This window comes from Somniosus microcephalus, chromosome 5, assembly GCF_052327205.1.
Source record: "Somniosus microcephalus isolate GS21.2 chromosome 5, FLI_Smic_1.0, whole genome shotgun sequence".
In the NCBI taxonomy this organism is placed as follows: domain Eukaryota; kingdom Metazoa; phylum Chordata; class Chondrichthyes; order Squaliformes; family Somniosidae; genus Somniosus; species Somniosus microcephalus.
The window spans coordinates 193843815-193864558 of NC_140991.1; the positions used below are offsets into that span (position 1 = coordinate 193843815).

The 20744-nt window shown below is 45.9% G+C and overlaps 1 protein-coding gene across 1 annotated transcript in view; it reads left to right on the plus strand.

The window, feature by feature from the left end:
- The first annotated feature begins 405 nt into the window (after window positions 1–405).
- Window positions 406–20744, plus strand: part of LOC147117500 (ubiquitin-conjugating enzyme E2 E1-like) — a 121853-nt gene continuing 101514 nt past the window's right edge. The window contains exons 1-2 of the mRNA XM_085988521.1: window positions 406–861; window positions 1690–1740. Coding sequence (XP_085844647.1) covers window positions 662–861; window positions 1690–1740 — 251 coding nt within the window. The 5' untranslated portion in view covers window positions 406–661. The remainder of the gene's footprint in view (window positions 862–1689; window positions 1741–20744) is intronic.

Sequence of the window (20744 nt, forward strand, 5' to 3'; positions counted from 1 at the left end):
GTCTCCGTGGTTGTTGTACTTCCGTTCATGTCTCTGTTTGACTTAGACACGCGTCTGACCCTGTACCAGGCCGGCGACAATCACTACCCCATAACCAGACAAGCATAAGAGTAAAACAATCCAACAAAGAGGTAAATACAGTAAAAGCAGGAGAGAGAGACAAACAAAGCGAAAAGTATAAGGAATACAAGAGTCAACAACATCTGTCAGGTGGCTTTTTTCCCCCCCCAAACCCATATTTTCCACAGGGAATACAAAGTGTCGACCGTGTCTGGTTGAATAGTTGCGAGGATTTTTCCCCTCAGCCATCCAAGGGGGAGGCAGCTCCGGCTGACGGCGCGGTGCAAAGCAGCCGGTGACGGGATATTGCTAGGTGAGTGAGTGTCAGTCAGTGCGTTGCTGCTGTGTGTGTTACACTACATCAGATACACTGTGACTCACCCCTACTGACATTGTATCCTCACTCTGACTCTACTCTTGTCTCTTCAGGTACAAATCTGGTGTCGGGTGTTTGTTTTTGTCTTTTTTTTAAAAAGTCCTTTGTTGTAATTCTCTATCTTTCCGGTTGTTGTTGTCGGTGTGTAGTTTGTGTGTGCGTGCGCGGGTGAGACACTGTCGTGTTTCAGTACAGTCAGTGTGTGCCAGCGAGCCAGCGGTGGAGATGTCGGATGACGACTCGAGGGCCAGCACCAGCTCCTCCTCGTCTTCAAGTTCTTCACAACCAGCCGAGAAAGAGACCAACAACAGCAACACCATCACCGCCACCACTACCGGCAGCGGCGGTGGCAACAAGAGGAAAAGAGAAGCGAAGAACAACACCATGAGCAAGAACCCCAAGCTGCTCACCACCAGCGCCAAGAGGTGAGTGCGGATGGCGCGGGCCACGAGCTGGGGCAACATTCCGAGCAGAGCTGGGGCTCGGGCTCCGGGCAACATTCCGAGCAGAGCTGGGGCTGGGGCTCCGGGGAACATTCCGAGCAGCGCAGAGGGCTGGGGCTCCGGGGAACATTCCGAGCAGCGCAGAGGGCTGGGGCTCCGGGGAACATTCCGAGCAGAGGGTTCGGGCTCCGGGGAACATTCCGAGCAGAGGGTTCGGGCTCCGGGGAACATTCCGAGCAGAGGGTTCGGGCTCCGGGGAACATTCCGAACAGAGGGTTCGGGCTCCGGGGAACATTCCGAGCAGAGGGCTCGGGCTCGAGCTCCGGGGAACATTCCGAGCAGAGCCTGGGGCGCTGGGCTCCGGGATCGCGGCTCTCTCTCCTCTCTCGGGTTTCCTTGTTTCTCTCCTCACTCGCGACACGCCACACTTCTTTAATGCCAAAGACTCATTTGCATATTAGCTAAAATAGCTTTGTACAAAAAAACAGCATCATGGCTTGACCCCGTTTCCTCAGGTTTGAATTTTTAATGTCGGCTATTTTCAATTCGTGCGGCTTTTGTAGGATTAGTTAGCCTTGGAAGTACAGAAATTGAGTTGGAAAATTTTACTGTATTGGCTTCTTGGAGCTGCGAGAAGCGGCCATGTTTTTTTTCTCGATTTCTCTTAAGCAGAGGTCAGCGTCTTTGCATTATTTTTACTTAATTTTGTAACTTTAGTCATGAAATCTCCAGAGAATATGGCAGGGAAGTGTTGTACTGATTCTAAGTTAGGTTGAGTTTTTAAAAATGTAAATGTTTTATGATTGACAGGATCCAGAAGGAGCTGGCCGATATCACGTTGGATCCACCACCGAACTGCAGGTTTGTTGGTTTAACAAAAAATAAATTGTCTGGTTTAATGCCTGCGTTAAAGGCGATGGTTTGGGGTAAGTGGTGCGATTTTGCCGACGAAAAATCCAGTTAATTATTCAACAGTATTGGTAGTGATGGTTGCATTGTAACAGGGATTGGGATTGAGGCCAATTTTGCGTTTTGGAACCAAACAGAACTTAAATGCCAGTACCTTTATTGAAGTTTTTTTTTGTAAGTTTCATTTTGGCAGCTTGAAACTTTCCTACCCGCTGAGGGGGTTCCCATCAGTACTGAACTTCATGGGCGAGTTCTTGTGCATCTGCCCTCTGCCCTTTCACTCTTCTAGTGTTTTTGTCGGGGTGGGGGTATTGAAGTGTTCTGGGTGTGCGTGTGTACATTACAGATTTTCCTACAGTTCCTTGGTAAGTGTGCTATCGTTCACAGATGCTGCAGGTGTGAACAAGTTGCTTTGTACTGAAATGATTTTTACCAATGCCGTCAACACGGTAATGGTGTATTTTCTATGGGTGATTTTAAGACTCTTAAAATAACTTGAGAATTGTTCTGAATGTGATTTAAAAATAATACACTCAGTTCTTGGAAAACTAATTGCATATTTTAAAGGCCTGACTCTAAACTGTATGATTTATGCTTCTATGTAGCTGCGATGTCAAATTCTAGGATGAAACAGGATGATTCATAATTGTGAACTTGCAGCACTCCATTCTCTCAGATGCAACCTCGACATTGTCATTAAACCTGCTGACAAGGGTGGTGCTGTTGTTGTTGTTTGGCAAACCGACCTCTACCTAGCGGAAGCTGAACGCCAACTCTCCGACACCACCACCTACCTCCACCTGGACCACGACCCCACTACCGAACATCAAACCACCGTTTCCAAGACTGTCACTGACCTCATCTCCTCTGGAGATCTCCGCCCCCCCCACGGCCGCCAATCTAAAAGTTCCCCAGCCCCGCACAGCCCGCTTCTACCTCCTTCCCAAGATCCACAAACAGGACTGCCCTAGTAGACCCATTGTTTCAGCCTGTTCTTGCCCCACGGAACTTATCTCTTCCTATCTCGACTCTCTTTTTCTCCCCTTGTCCAGTCTCTTCCCACCTACATTCGCGACTCTTCTGACACCCTCCGCCGCGTTAACAGTTTCCAGTTTCCTGGCTCCAACCGCTTCCTTTTCACCATGGACGTACAATCCCGCTACACCTCCATCCCCCACCAGGATGGCCTGAGGGCGCTCCGCATCTTCCTTGAACAGAGGCCCCACCAGTCCCCATCCACCACCACCCTCCTCCGCCTGGCTGAACTTGTTCTCACATTGAACAACTTCTCCTTTGACTCCACTCATTTCCTCCAAATTAAAGGTGTTGCTATGGGTATACGCATAGGTCCTAGCCATGCCAGCCTTTTCGTGGGATACGTGGAGCACTCTTTGTTCCAGTCCTACTCGGATCCCCCCTCACCTCTTTTTCCAGTACATTGATGACTGTATTGGTGCCGTTTCCAGCTCTCGCCTTGAACTAGTCAATTTCATTCACTTTGCCTCCAATTTCCACCCTTCCCTCACCTTCACATGGTCCATCTCCGACTCTTCCCTTCCTCGACTTCTCCGTCTCCATCTCTGGGGATAGGTTATTGACCAACGTTCATTACAAGCCCACTAACTCCCACAGCTACCTGGACTACACTTCCTCCTGTAAGGAGTCTATTCCATTCTCCCAGTTTCTCCGTCTCCGCCGCATCTGCTCCGATGATGCCACCTTCCACACCAGTGCTTCCGACATGTCTTCCTTTTTCCTCAACCGAGGATTCCCCTCTATCGTGGTTGACACGGCCCTCGACCGTGTCTGTTCTATCTCCCGCACTTCTACCCTCACCCCTGCCCCTCCCGGAACCACGATAGGGTTCCTCTTGTCCTCATCTTTCACCCCACCAGCCTTTACATTCAACGGATCAATTTCCGCCAGCTCCAACGTGATCCCACCACCAAACGCATCTTCCCCTCCCCTTTCAGCATCCTGTAGGGACCACTCCCTCCGAGACACCCTAGTCCACTCCTCTATCACCCCTTCCCCTTCGCCCGGCACCTTCCCGTGCAAGCGCAGGAGATGCAACACCTGCCCTTATACCTCCCCCCTTCCCACTGTCCAGGGCCCCAAACACCCTTTCCAGGTGAAACAGCGATTTACTTGTACTTTTGTTCAGTCAGTAAGAGTGACCCCGAGTTGCCTGTCATTTCAGTTCACCACTCCATTCACACTCAGACCTCACCGTCCTCGGCCTCTTGCATTGTTCCACGGAAGCTCAGCGTAAGCTCGAGGAACAGCACCTCATCTTCTGATTAGGCACTTTCCAGCCTTCTGGACTCAATCGAGCTCAACAATTTCAGATCATAACCTCGGCCCCTATCATTTGGTTTGTGCCTTTTCCTTTTTTTTCTCTCCCACATGGCAGCTGTCTTTCTGCCAGCGTATTTCACACTTTATCTAGAGCCATCCTTTGTTTCTTTGCCTGTCCTATTACCATCTCATCTTGCCTTGAATATCTCTTAATGTCTCTTCGCCTCTCACAGACCTTCCCTTTTGTTCTTTCATCCCCTCCCCCATTTCCCAGCCCCCAAACTTGCTTTTTCATCCATTTCATTTCCTGCTTTTTTTTTTCGCAGTTCTGACAAAGGGTCTTTGACCTGAAACATTAACTCTGTTTCTCTCTCCACGGATGTTGCCTGGCCTGCTGAGTTTTTCCAGCGTTTTCTGCTGTTATTTTTGATTCATAATTGTGCTGTGCTATCTATCTTAGTTCATTGTTGCTGTTTTCTTAATGAGAACAACAGTGGCACTCTACGTGCCTATAAAATTGTGAAGAAATCTTTTATATAAAAAAAAAGCCAATTTTGACTTGAGTTTGATCACTTGCTTTTGAACAATTCTTTCACCTCACTTGTAGCTCTGCTCACTTATTTAAAACAGACTATTTGTGGAAATCAGCAATTAATTCATTTGTTCTATATCTATGTCCAGAATAGAGCATTCTATTACATTGTGCATGTAGATTCCTATCCTTTATGGTTGAGACTATCAAAGCTATTCCATTGGAGTTTGGATCTAAAAATAAGTTTGAGCATATTAATTAGGTTTCAGAAATGCTATTGGCATGGAATGCATACCGTACTCTAGTTTTTAGTATTCTGTCATATACCAGATACATTTTTCTCTGAATTATGGGACAATAAATGAATGGCAGTGAGTTCAAAACCTATAATTTAGTCAAGCACTTCTGATACCATAAACTGGGAATAAATGGTTTGTAGTGGAATCTTGAATTTGCTGCACTTAGTTCACCGTTTGTAGTTTTAATATAATTTGAATAATGTAGTTTGATTGAAAGGCAACACGTGACTGAGCATACAGTATGGATAGGTAAATGTACTGACCACAGCTACACTTGTGATATTAGATGCACCCTTGAGTAGATTTGCTTCTGTATGCACATGCTTTAGCATTGACATTGATGCCCAGTTTCTGTGGAGAAGTGTGCTTTGCCTTAAATTGGGGGAGTTCAGGGTAAGGTATTCTGTGGTGAAAGGGGCTGCAGTTTCTTTTTACCTAGCTCAGATAAGGGGAGAAAGTGGTTTTCTTGGGCATGCTTGAGAGGGTTGTTGTATCTTTGCTGCAGTGATAACATTTTCGGAGAGAATTTGGATACAGGCCCACAGGATTGGTGTATTGTTATTCCTTACATCCTTCTTGGGCACTTGGATGCAAACAGGGAATGGCATTACTGTGTATTACGAGGTGTCCAGACCGATGGGTTGCATAGAGCAGAAAGTCAGTTTAGTGAGGCTGTCAAGATTGAGAGGATTGACCAGTTGGAAGGCAGTTGAGTGGCTTTAATTCGACATAGGTCCTTAAGTTGGGCACGACTCTTCCCATGTAACTAAACACCAGTATTTTTGAATTTTTTACACATTGAGAATCTGGACAAGGCTGTGGACTCGGGTATGGAACTGTTCCAGCAATGGGGCTTGAAGTGAAGCTTAACGTGCATGATGTAGGATTTACAGTAGCCCTTCATGCAGCCAGTTCCTGCATATTATGTAGACTGTGGTACATACTGCTACTGATTTATCATTTCACTGAATTCACACATTGCTTTGTCAGGCTTCCCTTTTCATTATTTGGTCTTGATGGACTTCCTGAAATGAGGACAGAGTAGAATAGAATAAGAAAAGTACAGGGTTTATTCAGCTTCAAAAATGATAGAGTGGGACTTACGACAGGCACTGCATGTATAACTTCAGTGATTCCATACTTCTCTGTCCTGGGGATCTGAATTTTAATTTTTAAAACACAGGGTTTGTATTGCACCATGGGAAGAGTATAAGACAGCTTCTTTGCGATAACTATACGCAACAGTTTAAGTTACCATAGTGAGAGTTTGGTGGATTTTTTTTTCTTGACCAATATTTTTGAAGAACTTCACATAGGATTACATCGGATATACAGCACAGAAACAGGCCATTCGCCCCAGCCAGTGCATGCCAGTGTTTATGCTTCACTCAGACCTCCTCCAGACTTTCCTCATCTAACTCTTAGCAGCATAACCTTCTATTTCATTCTCCCTCACATGCTTATTTAGCCTCCCCTTAAATGCATCTATACTATTCGCTTCAACTACTCCGTGGTAGCGAGTTCCATGTTCTCACCACACTTTGGGTAAAGAAGTTTCTTCTGAATTCCCTATTTGATTTCTTGGTAACTATCTTATATTGATGGCCTCTAGTTTTCCTCTTTCCCCCCCCCCCCCCCCCCCCCCCACAAGGTACAGGAAACTTTTTTACCTGGCACTGACTGGACCGGCGTGGTGCCGGTTCATCAAAAAGTCCGGATTACAGAGAGGTATACTTACCAAGGTACGAGAGCCCCGTACACGGCCACAGGTGCAGGGGCCCCGGTTACACGGCATTTGTGCAGGAGTCCCGGTTACACGGCCACAGATGCAGGAGTCCCTGTTGCACGGCCACAGGTGCAGGAACCCCGGTTACATAGAGTTATACAGCACAGAAAGAGGCCCATCGCATCCGTGCCAGCCATCAAGCCCTGTCTAATCTAATCCCATTTTCCAGCATTTGGTCCGTAGCCTTGTATGCTATGGCATTTCAAGTGCTCATCCAAATGCTTCTGAATGTTGTGAGGGCTCCTGCCTCTACCACCCTTTCAGGCAGTGAGTTCCAGATTCCAACCACCCTCTGGGTGAAAAAATTCTTCCTCAAATCCCCTCTAAACCTCCTGCCCCTTACCTTGAATCTATGCCCCCTTGTTATTGACCCCTCTACTAAGGGAAAAAGTTCCTTTCTATCTACCTTATTATCTACGCCCCTAATAATTTTGTACACCTCAATCAGGTCCCCCCTCAGCCTTCTCTGCTCCAAGGAAAACAACCCCAGCCTGTCCAGTCGTTCTTCATAGCTGAAGCGCTCCAGCCCAGGTAACATCCTGGTGAATCTCCTCTGCACCCTCTCCAAAGCAATCACATCCTTCCTATAGTGTGGCGACCAGAACTGCACATAGTACTCCAGCTGTGGCCTAACTAGCGTTTTGTACAGCTCCATCATAACCTCCCTGCTCTTGCCTTCATTAGCCGAGGCATAGAATATAAGTATCCCATATGCCTTTTTAACCACCTTATCCACCTGTTCTGCTGCCTTCAGGGCTCTATGTACATGCACACCAAGGTCCCTCTGATCCTCTGTCTTTCCTAGGGTCTTACCATTCATTGTGTATTCCCTTGCCTTGTTAGTCCCTCCAAAATGCATCACCTCACACTTTTCAGGGTTAAATTCCATTTGCCACTGTTCCGCCCATCTGACCAACCCATCTATATCGTCCTGCAGACTGAGGCTACCCTCCTCGCTATTTACCACCCCACCAATTTTCGTGTCATCTGCGAACTTACTGATAATACCTTTTACATTCACATCCAAATCATTAATGTAGACCACAAACAGCAAGGGACCCAGCACCGATCCCTGCGGTACCCCACTGGACACAGGCTTCCAGTCACAAAAACAACCTTCCACCATCACCCTCTGCCTTCTGCCACTAAGCCAGTTTTGGATCCAATGTGCTAAGGCACCCTGGATCCCATGGCCTCTTACCTTCTTGACCAGTCTCCTATGCGGGACTTTATCGAAAGCCTTACTGAAATCCATGTACAGTATACCACATCCACTGCACTACCCTCATCCACACACCTAGTCACGCCCTCGAAAAATTCAATCAAATTGGTCAGACATGATCTTCCCTTGACAAAGCCATGCTGACTATCCCTGATTAATCCTTGCCTCTCCAAGTGGAGACTAATTCTGTCCCTCAGAATTTTTTCCAATAATTTCCCTACCACTGATGTTAGGCTCACTGGCCTGTAATTCCCTGGTTTATCCCTACTACCCTTCTTGAATAATGGTACTACGTTAGCTGTTCTCCAGTCCTCTGGCACATCCCCTGTGGCCAGAGAGGTTCTGAAAATTTGTGTCAGAGCTCCTGCAATCTCCTCCTTTGCCTCACATAGTAGCCTGGGATACATCTCATCCGGGCCTGGGGATTTATCCACTTTTAAGCCTGCTAAAACCGCTAGTACCTCCTCCCTCTCGATGCTAATATGTTCAAGTATATCACAGTCCCCCTGCCCGATTTCTATGTCTACATTGTCCTTCTCCATAATGAACACAGATGCAAAAAATTCATTTAAAACCCCACCTACATCTTCTGGCTCCACACACACATTGCCACTTTGGTCCCTAATGGGCCCTACTCTTTCCCTAGTTATCCTCTTGCCCTTAATATACTTATAAAACACCTTAGGATTTTCCTTTATTTTGCTCGCCAGTGTTATTTCATGGCCCCTCCTCGCTCTCCTAATTTCTTTTTTAAGTATCCCCCTGCACTTTTTATACTCCTCTAGGGCTTCCTCTGTCTTTAGTCCTTCGTATCTGGGAACATGTTGCCATTGTACTCTCTCAATTTCCTTTCTGAAAGACTCCCATTGCTCCGATGTGGATTTTCCTACAAGTAGCTGATCCCAGTCCACTTTGGCCAGATCCTGCCTTATCATATTAAAATCGGCCTTCCCCCCCCAATTTAGAACCTTTATTTCCGGTCCATCTCTGTCCTTTTCCATGACTACCTCTGTCCTTTTCCATGGTTACACAGCCACAGATCCAGGAACCCCGGTTACACGGCCACTAATATATAGTAAAACTTACCTGAACCTACTCCTGAATTTTGCCGGTTAAGAGAGATTTCCGGATATTTAGGTGCCGGTTGAAAGAGAGTTTCCTGTATATCCAGAATATCCAAACGCTCCTATATGTATGTGCGTGCAGTTTATTTGCTGGCAAGAATTTCTATCTAACCAAACTGAAATCCCTGGAAACAGCCTTGAGAGTACTAGAGGCCCATGAATTTCTCTCTGATCTGGATCTGCACTGATCTATTTCTTGTGATGTCTTTGGCTGTTAACTGATAACTTGAAAAGCTTCACTAATATTTGAAAATCTACAGTTATTTAAAGGCCGTAGGAAGGTCTAGGATTTTAGTCACCTGATCTGACGGAATAGACCCAAAATCTTTTAGAAATTGCAAGTGTATTGAGCACTTAAAAACATAAGTTATAACATTCTGTTCTGGTTATGAATTTAGTAGGACTGATGGATATTGTTGCTGAATAATGGCATAGATGTTCGATTATACAATAACGGTTGAAAAGTTCCTTAGGAACCACTGCACCATTGGAAGGATATCTTGGCATTGGAGGTGCAGCACAGATTCACCAGAATGATACCGGGGCTAAAAGAGTCAAATTATATAGACTAGGCTTGCATTTCCTTGAGTATAGAAGATTAAGGGGTGATCTAATTGAGATGTTTAAGATGATTAGAGAATTTGATAGGGTAAATAGAGAGAAACTATTTCCTTTGGTGGTGGAGTCCAGAACAAGGGGGCAGAACCTTAAAATTTGAATTAGGCTGTTCAGAGGTGATGTAGGGAAGCACTTCTTCATATGAAGGGTAGTAGAAATCTGGAACTTGCTCCCCCAAAAAGCTTTTGAGGCTAGGTCAATTGAAAATTTCAAATCTGAGATTGATAGATTTTTGTTGGGCAAGGGTATTAAGGGTTACAGAGCCAAGGTGGGTAGATGAAGTTTAGACGCCGATCAGCCATGATCTAATTGAATAGCGGAACAGGCTCAAGGGGCTCAATGGCCTACTCCTGTTCCTATGTTCACTCCCCTTCCCACCAAACAAAAAATATTGCCTCCAATCTGAAGCTTGACTTCCAATATCTGATGAACAAAATGCTAGTAACAGCTATGATTGTCAGCCTGTTGACCTAACACTGATTCAAGTTCATTACTCTGTGTACATTAGTCTGGCCACTATGGCAATGTCTGTCTTTTCTCCAAGATCGCTCGAGTCCGTCCCGATTGGGTAGCTGCTGTAAACTCTTTGTGCAATTATTTGGGGGCTCTGTCAATGGTTCAGTGATTAAATGCATCGACTGGTGTACTTAAGCCATAGCTGCCAGGCAGATCCCAGTTTGATCCAAGGCTTGTGCTGAGTTAGCTGGTTTGAAGTGAGCCTGAGGTACGTGCAAAGATTGACCTGTGTCCCTTTAGCTAATGAAGGGAAAAAATTAGCCAAGGCTTCAATTGCATATTTTTTAGTTTGTAACCCGAATTGAACGTGCATTCATGAAGATAGGGTTGGGCTGATGATTGATGCCTTCCAAGCACGAATAGCCGCTCTACACACTATTTGGGCTCACACATGAAAAATGGCCAGGTGAGGTACTGGACTGGTGAAACTACCCCATCACGAGTTGCCATTTTGCTGGGGGATGGCTGAAGAGTAATTATTTTATAATAAAGGAACTGCTTGACATTTATTTTTGACGAACTTCACAATTAACAGTGTGCCTAATTATGTGTTTTGAAGTAGATGGTGAGTTTTCTAGAGGTAGTTAGAGAAGAGGAATTGCTGGTGTGCAAGCAGATATCAAAAAATAAAGTGGAATCTTAAAGATCTTATTGTTAGTATTTTTGTACTAGTTAATAAAGGCCAGGCTGCAGAGCAGCTGAAGCTGTAAATGTTAATTTAATATTTGCTGTGCACTAATTTTGGAAGCTAGCATTAGCAGTTGGAAACAGAAGTACATTAAGAGTCAAAGAATGCTTCATCTAATAAAACCTAAATATTTTCATCATGTGAAATGATGAGCGCAGGAGATCAGGTAAGTTCGGACTAAAATTTTAAATGCAGAATTAAAAATCTAGCTGTGGTAAAGTCTTCAGGGGATTATTTAGCAACATTTAGTGAGTGATGGTAATTGATGGTAAAACTAAGAACCTTGTTATTGTACATATGAAATACAAATACTTCATTTGTGGTCAGTTGACAGAAATATTGTTTTAATACTGGAAGCTAATAAAGTTGCACTGCAGCCTTCTGTGCTCTTTGTGAACCATCCAAGCATTCCTGAAAAATCTTATTGGCCATAGTGGCTGAATTAAATCTGATTTATTTATTTTAAAGTGGAACATTATTTTCAGATTTTTCTGCCTCCGAGGATTTTTTTTTTGTTTTTCATCTTCTGGAGGAGATTAGAAAAAGTGTGCCAAATATTTATAATGAGTTAGAGAATTCGCTTGTGACGGTTGCACCTAAATTTTAAGCTAAATATTCAAAACTTACTGTGACTTTTGTTCTTCAAATAGGATGTCTTGTTTGGAATTTCTAGGCTGTGATGGTTTTTGCCTTCAGCTTCATTATTTCTCTTAAATAAGGCAGGGCTTTGCTAAAGTAGGGAGTAAGGTTTGGAAAACTCATCAGGAAACTTAAAAAGGCTTTAAATGTTGCTTTCATGGGTGAGCATTGAACTTTTATTTGGAGAGACAATTTTTAAAATGCCAAAATTGGCTGCCGTTTCAGTTTCACTAGTTGTGACCTTTGAGATAAGCACTTCACAGTGAGTGAGTTCATTTTCTCCACCTTTATCAAACTAACTGAAGCAATCTTACATATAACGTGCAGAAACTCAACTTCTGTAAACTGATCACAGAATAGTGTTGACTATGAATGTAAATCAGTCTGCAACTGAAGCTATTCTGTGTTTGTGGCTGGAAAGAGGAGTATTGTGACGAGGGGAAATCATGAACATGGGATTGAGGAGGAAAGAAGATGGGGGAAATGGAGAATTTACTCTGCAGCTGCTGCTAATTACTATATCTGGAGAGCATGTCTGCAGCCTCAAGAATGATGCATACTGTAGTAAAAGTAATGTCCATTCTCTCTAGAATCATATTGAAAACTTCATACTGGTTCTGCCCCAATGACTCAACCGGTAAATGCACCATCTGGCATGGTATGGAGATATGTAGATCAGGAAACGATCCCTGGTCTATGCTGAATTACCTAATCTTAACTGGGACAGCAGTTGGTTGCTGATTTAGGCTGGCAATAAAATTGCTATATTTTTTGTTCCTGATTGCTGTGCAGTGACCTCTGGCTGGAAAGCGGGTGTACGTGTGCACACATCTGGCGAGGGCAGGATCAGGCACAACTCTGGCATCCCAAATGGTTGAATAGTGTGCTGACATTCACTGTAGGTTGATATGTAAAGAATAGCTACTTGGATGATGTACCTGGGATGAGAGCATCTGGGGAATCGTACCCCAGCCTGAGTCAACTCATTCAGAAGAGGCAAGAGAAAATGGGAATGGAGAATATCATAGACACGGACTTGCATTTCTGCATATAATCGAATGTCAAGGTTCAAATAGTTGGATACCATTCAAACTTAATTCTTATGATCTTTGTAATCTGTACTCCTTATAGATTGCAGCCTTGTAAATTACTCCCATGTGTCTAATTTTATTCTTTTTGGAAGAGGATATTTACTGTCTGAAGATCTCCTTACTGTCTGGCCTTTTTTAGATTGCTTTCAGGTTACATAGATGGTGGTTAGTGGAGATTGAAGGGGTACAGAGGAAGGTAGTACACTTGCACTCTGGAGTTATCTTGTAGCTTTGCATGGAAGGAATATTCTATACTGTTGGGAGTTGTAATATGTAGCCGTCTAGCCGAATAAGTTGATGTGCTTGAAACTAGCAAGAATTGTTAGGAGTGGATTAGTAGTTAGGAAGCAGAGTACTTCCAGTGAGTCACTTTTTGTTTTGGCTTCATTGTAAGTGCCTTCTGTGCCAGGACATGTGATGCACAATTGTGGTTGGGACAATGATGTATCATTTTATTATGGTCTGTCCATTGAGAGGCAGTGTCTGAAGCAGTTCTACATGGTTTGAACTAGCAGTGTTAAATGTGAAGTTTACTATTGCTGCCCATAACTGCTAGTAAATTATTTTTGTCATATTTTGTGCAATTACATTTTTCTTTTGAAACTGGTTCACTGAACGCAAGTGTGGTTGACAGCAATACTGCGATCGCAGAGCTCATATATGTGTTGTGAAAATATTTGAAATACCTTCCTGCATTTTTTTAAAGCCGTTGCACCTTTTCTGAAAAATAAATTGCAATAGTTTGCAGTGTTATAGTACATTTTAATTGATAAGTTGAGCCTTGTCCCTAGGTCATGCTGACTGCACACAATTACTGCTTTCTGTAATTCTATGCATCCAGTATTGCTTATTTGACACTTGAGTTTTCATTGTTCAGATTTTCTCCCCCAGCTGCCATTTTAGAAAAATGGTTGTTTTCCAGAGTTGCTGCCTTGTGTTTAATGCAGAGATAAATTATTTTTAAATGTTTGTTTTATTTTATTACTCCTCCCTGAAAGTGGTGACTGATGACTGGGTGTGGCACCTCACTCAAAAGGCTATTCTTCGTGTTGATCCTATTCTGTAGTATCACAACAATGTCTGATCCTGTCCACATCAGAAGCATTGATGTTTTAGCAGGTGTTACTGACTTTTTTCTTTGAACTCTCCTTAGCCTGAGCCATGGAAATTAACTCAGCTAGGACTGAATCTGAGCCTTTTTTGATGAGAGTGGCTCACTCAGTACTATACCAGGTGGTGCCTTTACCCAATTAGCGACCAAGCGAATACCATATAATAGATCCTGAAATGTTCACAGAAAATAAGTGTACGGGGTGGCGTGTGGTGGTGTTTGGCGCGTACGTACGCCCAGTCAGTTATGCCCCTGACTGTTTTGTGAGCGGTTCAAATCGCTCCCACGCCCCTGGGTTCTAGACACCGGACTTGGGTACAAGGCGGCGGTACAGAGAAGACTCGAGTAGACAGGTGGTTGGATGTAAACAAAAACTGAGTTTTTATTGAAGAGGAAAAAAACTTGATACAATCTTGTGGGAAAAATTACTGGTGTACACTTCTACAGGCAAAAATACGAATGCAAAAGAATAATAATAACTATATACTTATATAGGGAATGGGGAACACACGGCACATCGAGGGAAACCAACTATCTTAACAATCCCCTTATCCTTATCCCACCCCCTATATCTAACTAGATTAAGCTATGAGGGGTCAGAACTTCATGCTCACCAATCAAAAGGTTTGTTAGACTCAAAATAGCGGTTGGGTTCGGGGTTCGCTCTTGGTGCTCTCTGGAGCCTGCCTTCATTACGTGGCCTCCAGGCGCTGCAAGGGCGTTGTCCAGGTTCGAGTACCCCAAAGTTAAAGTCTCTGTTTGGGTACTTTACCTTGCAGGGATGATTCTTCGTCGACAGCCGCCAGATTGAGTTGGTGTGCAGTTATTCGAAGGTCGGCTGAGGCTGAAGGCCCGATAATTTGAAGCCTCCCCTCAGTTCGTCTCCTCAGTTGGTCGTCTTCGGCCGGTCTTCCCTCCGGTGGTCTTCCCTCCTCCCCTCGTCGCGCCCTGCCCCGCCTGGCCTGAATTGTCCATGTCCGCCCGAGCCGGTGCCGGGGCTAGTTCCAGATGGAGTGGGAAAAGGGCACGGGCAAAGGCCAGGGGGTAAGCGCGGGACGGGGAAAGAGCGGGAGCCACGAGGGCGAGGGGCCGAAGAGCAGCAGCACCACTAGCACACCAACCAACAAAGAACACACCTAAGGAGCACCTTGCTACCCGAGGGGGCCTTCAATTATACCTTCGTCGAAAACCCTTATCTGTGCGCCAAATCAGGTTAGTTCTTTGTTTTAATCTTGGGCTATTTTAAATAATGGTAGCAATTCATACTAACTGGTTTTAGATGGCCGGTAATCGCATCTACCGGCCCGATAATTGACTTGTATTGTCCTGAAAGTTCCTTGATGGGCCTGTCCGGTCTCGATGGCTCTGTTAATCTGTTTCCGATAATATATGTAGACTGCTTGATGGCCTTAACTATAGGCCTAAACTGAATTTAGATTTGCCTCCAATTCGGTCTAATGCATAATTCAGAGTCCTGTCTGGTTCCAAAATACAAAATCTCTCTTCACAGAAGCCTGCAGCTTGGTTTCGATTTCTCCAAGCTGTCTGCATGGCAGAGTCCATTTAAAAATCTCTCGGGCTTGCTGCCACGAGGCACGGACGCCATTTTGGGTACCCTTCTTGATTTAAAAAGTCCACGCAGGGTCCCGTTTATTAGTAACAGCCTTCGGGGAAATGCAGAAATTTTGCAAATTTTACATAAGTTATAGCTACATTTATTAAAAAAAAATCAGTTTATTCATATAAGAATGTGGCTCTGAAAGCCTTTGTATGAAATGCTCCTTTAAAAAAAAAATAATAATAATAAAATAAATAAATAAATTTAAAAAAAAAATAAGTGTTGGTTGTTACCCCAACAATGGCCGGAATTTTCACATTGCAGAGCATGCGGGAATGGGAGCGGGTCGGCCGTTAAAAGCGCAGAAATTGACCGTGTTGGGAACACACCGTCATTCCGCCGACTTTCGCGTTTAACTGGGGCGCATTTCGAAGAGCGCCACGGACCCGCTCGAGAGAGGTGGGCGACCTCATTGAGGTAGTTAACTGCTCATTCAGAGACCCTTAACAGCCATTTTAACCTCAGGTTTCAACTTTAACTGGTTGCGCACGGGATTCTTGGAAGCTCGCCTGTGAAGGCAAGGCAGGAGCTCAGTGGCCATTCTGCTACTTCATTAAGTGACAGCTGGAAAAAGCACATAAATACACACACCTTGCACCTGCTTCCTTGCCTAAGGGAAAGGCTCTTGCTGACACTATTTTGTGCAGAGATTTTGCTTTCAAGAGTTTGCAGGTGATTTCTGCAACCTGGGAAGCCACTCTCACCACATTGCAAGTCACTCTCACTACATTGGAGGATGTGCCTCTGATCTCCACTTTACCTGTAATCCATCAGATCAGCATGGGTGCCACTTTTGCTGTCTCATCTTGGACCTCCGATTCGGATGAGGAGGGTTATAATGAAAGCTACATGGTGACCAGATGTGTAATAGAGCAAGCAATCGACAAGCTGAAGATGCGCTTCAGATGCCTTGACAGATCTGGAGGAGCCCTTCAGTACGCACCAGCCGGGGTCTCCAGAATCATCGTTGTATGCTGTGCGCTGCAGAACTTAGTGTAGCAGCAAGGATTGGAGCTGCTGGAGGAGCAAGGAGCAGAATGCATCGCCTCTTCAGCGGAGGAGGAGGAGGAGGAACCGGAGGTGGAGATGGCACCAGCAGCAGCGCATATTGCTGCATGGGAGTCCCGGAATGGCCTCCTAATGGCCTGATTTACTTAAGTTACACCAGTGCACCCATCTGGCTCCCAGATGCTGTACCAACCGCCCCCTGCCACCAACGCCACAAAGCAGCCCTAAAATGACTAAACCATTCCTGTCAACCAATGTCTCACCATTCATTCCAAGTGACAAAGCCAGGTAGCAGGCAAAAATGGACAAGTCTGGAAAGTATTGCAAAGAAATAAATTTGTGTGCATAAATAGAACTGAAACTTAACACTAACATTTTGGCAAACACCCATTGCATCTACAATTGTGTCTTTTTCTTTTCCAAGTGCTTCTACAAGGTGCACCCGCTGCAGCTTCAGTAGAGGCAGGCTGCTCACTTCCCTGCTGTGACTGCTTCAACACTTTTGGCGGACATTCTCTGGGTTTTAGGGCGTGAGGGCCCCGCCAAAGACTGCTCCTCCTGCAACTATGTAGGGGCAGATTCTGCCATCTCGATCCGAGGCAGCATGTGGAGCTCTGTCTGAGGGGGAAGCAACAGGGGAGAAGTGGGAGCGCTTTGAGCATAGCTCCCACTTCCTTGTCCCCCCCTCGCCATCATCCCTTTCTTGGGCCACCCGCACTTCCCTGCTAGCAAGGAGCTGGAGAGCACCTTGCTGCACATCAGTGGGGTGATGAACATCCTACGTTGGTATCCCTCCTAGAGATGAGGTCAGTGAGAGTCTGCAATCTGTTGTTCACAGCAGGCATGTTCTCGTTCGACTGGCGCATTAGCTGCTCCATGCAGGTGGCCATCCTTTCCATGGAACTGCACACCGTCGCCATCACCTGCGATATGGTGCTGGTGTTGGAGATGGATGCCTCCATTCTCTGTACAGTCATGCACATCACGGCTGGAAAAGCTGCCAGAGCCTCACTCATTTGTTGCTGCTCCTTCCAGATCAACCTCTTTGTCGATGGCCCCCGAGATTCAGCACCTGCATCCAGCTGGCAGAGCTTGTAGCATCCTGTGCCCTCCGGCAAGGACTCTCCACTGCTGTCCCTGTCTCCACCATCTGCTCTTGCTCACTTGTGATGTGAGACACCAGGTGACAACATGACTCAATGTCTCACAAAGGCCTTCGACACTGTCAACCGTGAGGGATTATGGAGTGTCCTCAAATTCGGCTGCCCTCAAAAGTTTGTCACTATCCTCCGCCTGCTTCACGACGACCTGCAAGCCATGATCCTGACCAACGGTTCCACCACAGACCCAATTCATGTCATCGCACCAACGCTCTTCTCAATCTTCCTTGCTGCAATGCTCCATCTCGCCCTCCGTAAGCTCTCCACTGGAGTGGAGCTAATTTACAGAACAAACGGGAAACTGTGCAACCTCCGTCGCCTCCAGTCCAGATCCAAGGTCATCCCATCCTCTGTCGTCGAATTACAGTATGCAGACGACGCTTGCTTCTGCGCTCACTCGGAGGTCGAACTCCAAACTATCGTCAACACCTTCACTGAATCGTACGAGAGCATGGGCCTTACACTAAACATCCGTAAGAGAGAGGTCCTCGACCAACCTACCCCTGCCACACAGTACTGCCCCCCGATTATCAAAATGCACGACAAGGCCTTAGACAACGTGGACCACTTTCCATACCTTGGGAGCCTACTGTCAACAAGGGCAGACGTCGACGATGAAGTCCAATACTGCCTTCGGTCACCTGAGGAAGAGTGTGTTTGAAGACCAGGACCTCAAACCCAGCACCAAGCTCATGGTCTACAGAGCAGCAGTGATAACCTGCCCTGCTGTATGCCTCCGAGACATGGACCATGTACAGCAGGCACCTCCAAGCACTTGAGAGGTACCACCAACGCAGCCTCTGCAAGATCCTGCAAATCCATTGACAGGATAGGCGCTCCAACTTCAGTGTTCTTGCTCAGGCCAACATCCCCAGCATTGAAGCTCTGACCACGCGCAATCAGCTCCAATGGACGGGTCACATTGTCCGCATGCCCGATACGAGACTCCCAAAACAAGCGCTCTTCTCTGAACTCCAACACGGCAAGAGAGCCCCAGGTGGGCAGAAGAAATGCTTCAAGGACACCCTCAAAGCCTCCTTGGAAAAAGTGCAACATCCCCACCGTCACCTGGGAATCCCTGGCCCAAGACCGCACAAAGTGGAGGAGAAGCATCCGGGAAGGCGCCAAACACCTCGAGTCTCTTCGCCGGGAGCAAGCGCAGGCAGCGCAAGGAGCGCACGTCAACCTAAGCACCCCACCCACCCGCCCCTTCAACCACCGTCTGCCCCACCTGTGACAGAGACTGTAGGTCCCGCATTGGACTAATCAGTCACCTGCGAACTCATTTTTAATGTGGAAGCAAGTCATCCTCGGTTCTGAGGGACTGCCTAAGAGAGAAGAAAAAGGTGTCTCACTGGACCCACCGACATGCGTGTATCTGTGCTGGTGCTGGGTACACATGAGTCTGGTGATGGTGCACCCTTGGAGAGTGGAGCTTCCTCTGAGGAGTCGTCTTCCTTGGGCGGGGGGGCACTTGATGGACCTGTGGGAGAGTAAAGACATGAATTAGACCTCTTTATTATAAGAATGAGTTACATTAACATTCTGCACATGATGATATTTCACTGGCTGACTTGTTGCATGCCATGTGGGATATTTAATTCGGTCACCAGGTTGCTGGGAGGTCCCCCTTTCTCCGTCTCCCACTGCCAGCAGTTCAGTCACTCCTTATTTCGAGAGCTCCTTCCTCTGCAGGTGCCCAATATATATATATAAATTTAAGGGCTACCTCTGGTTCTCTCTCTCTCTCTCCTGTTCTGCGCGGAAAGCAGAGAAATTTGAGTGAGAGTGATGGAATGTGTGTAAGGTATGTATGGGCTACATCTGTAGAGGGTGACTATGAGGAAGTGGCGTGACATTGCCAAATGGCCTCCTTCTGTGGTGTTAATTTGTAGGATTACATTAGGATGAGGGTGCGTTTCAATGGTGGACAGTCAGATGGGGATGTGAGTAGGTGCATAGACAGAGGGATGGGTGCACCTTGCAAGGTAGGTTGGTGTGAGGAGTGATGTGCAGGAGTAGGCTTGGGAAGGCAGAGTGATGGGATTGGGGTGACACACACATTAGGATGTAGTTGAATGTGACATTGTAATCTGCTTTCCTGACCTCGTGAGATCATTAAATCTCTTCCGGCATTGAATCCAGGAGTGGCTGACAACACCCCTGCTGCTCACTTCTTGGACGATCTCCAGCCATGCCGCCTTGGTTTCTCTGGCTGATCTCTTCCTGCCATTACCAGGGGATAGGGCCTCCCTGTGCTCTGACTCCCTGGAACACGACTTCCAGGGAGGCATCTGAGAACCTGGGTGCAGCCTTCTGGCGCTGTGACTCCATGTTTGCTTGCACCCACACAAATTTCTGCGATTATAGACCAATAACCACCTGTATGCCTCCTCCAACTACCTTCAACTGGGATGTGTGCAAGGCTCCTTTAAATATCTGAGCTGAAAGTGTGTCATCGGTGACGTCATCAGACCCGCTCCATTTAATTGGCTGGGAAATTGGCATCACTGTTTCAATTGATGTAATTGAATTAAACGCGTAGTACAGAACGTGCTGTTAAAAACTTCAGGATGGCAGCCCGCACGCACCCGGCCCAACTCGAAGGTAAAAATTCCGGCTATTGGCCCAGAAATTCGGGTCGGGGGCTTCCCGTGGGTGCAAGCCCCCGATCTGCACTTACCTACCGTGCCGGCCGTTGAGCTGTGGGCCCCCGTGGAATTCCGATCCGGGGCCTGCTCCAGCTGCCGGCGCGCAGTGCTTGCGTATCCCAGGGGCGCAGTTAGTTCGATGCGTCCCCTGGGATCACGTGGGCCATGGGGAGCCAATCGGAGCAGGGAATGCTCCATTCATAAGATTGACAGGAAGAGCTGTCAAGACTTATAAATACTATGGCCCCAAAGCAGCACTAAATCTTCCAAATAAATTTTTTAAAAATATCTTTTTTTTTAATAAACTATAAATTACATGAAATAACTTTTAAACAATAATATAAATTTTTGAAAAAAATAATTTTATTTTCTAACGGGGCTAAAAATAAACTTGCCTTTAAAGTATTTAAAAATAATAAACCTGTGGAAAAAATGTTTTAATTTTAATTAATTCACCACTTACCTTGTAAAAAGCAGGCCTTACGCCTGCTTTTTACATGTCTAACTTCTGGAGACTTACCCTCCCGGGAAAACCTGCAAAAAAAAAAAAAAAAACGAAGATCGATGCGCACGCACAGTCTCTCCCGTGCACGCA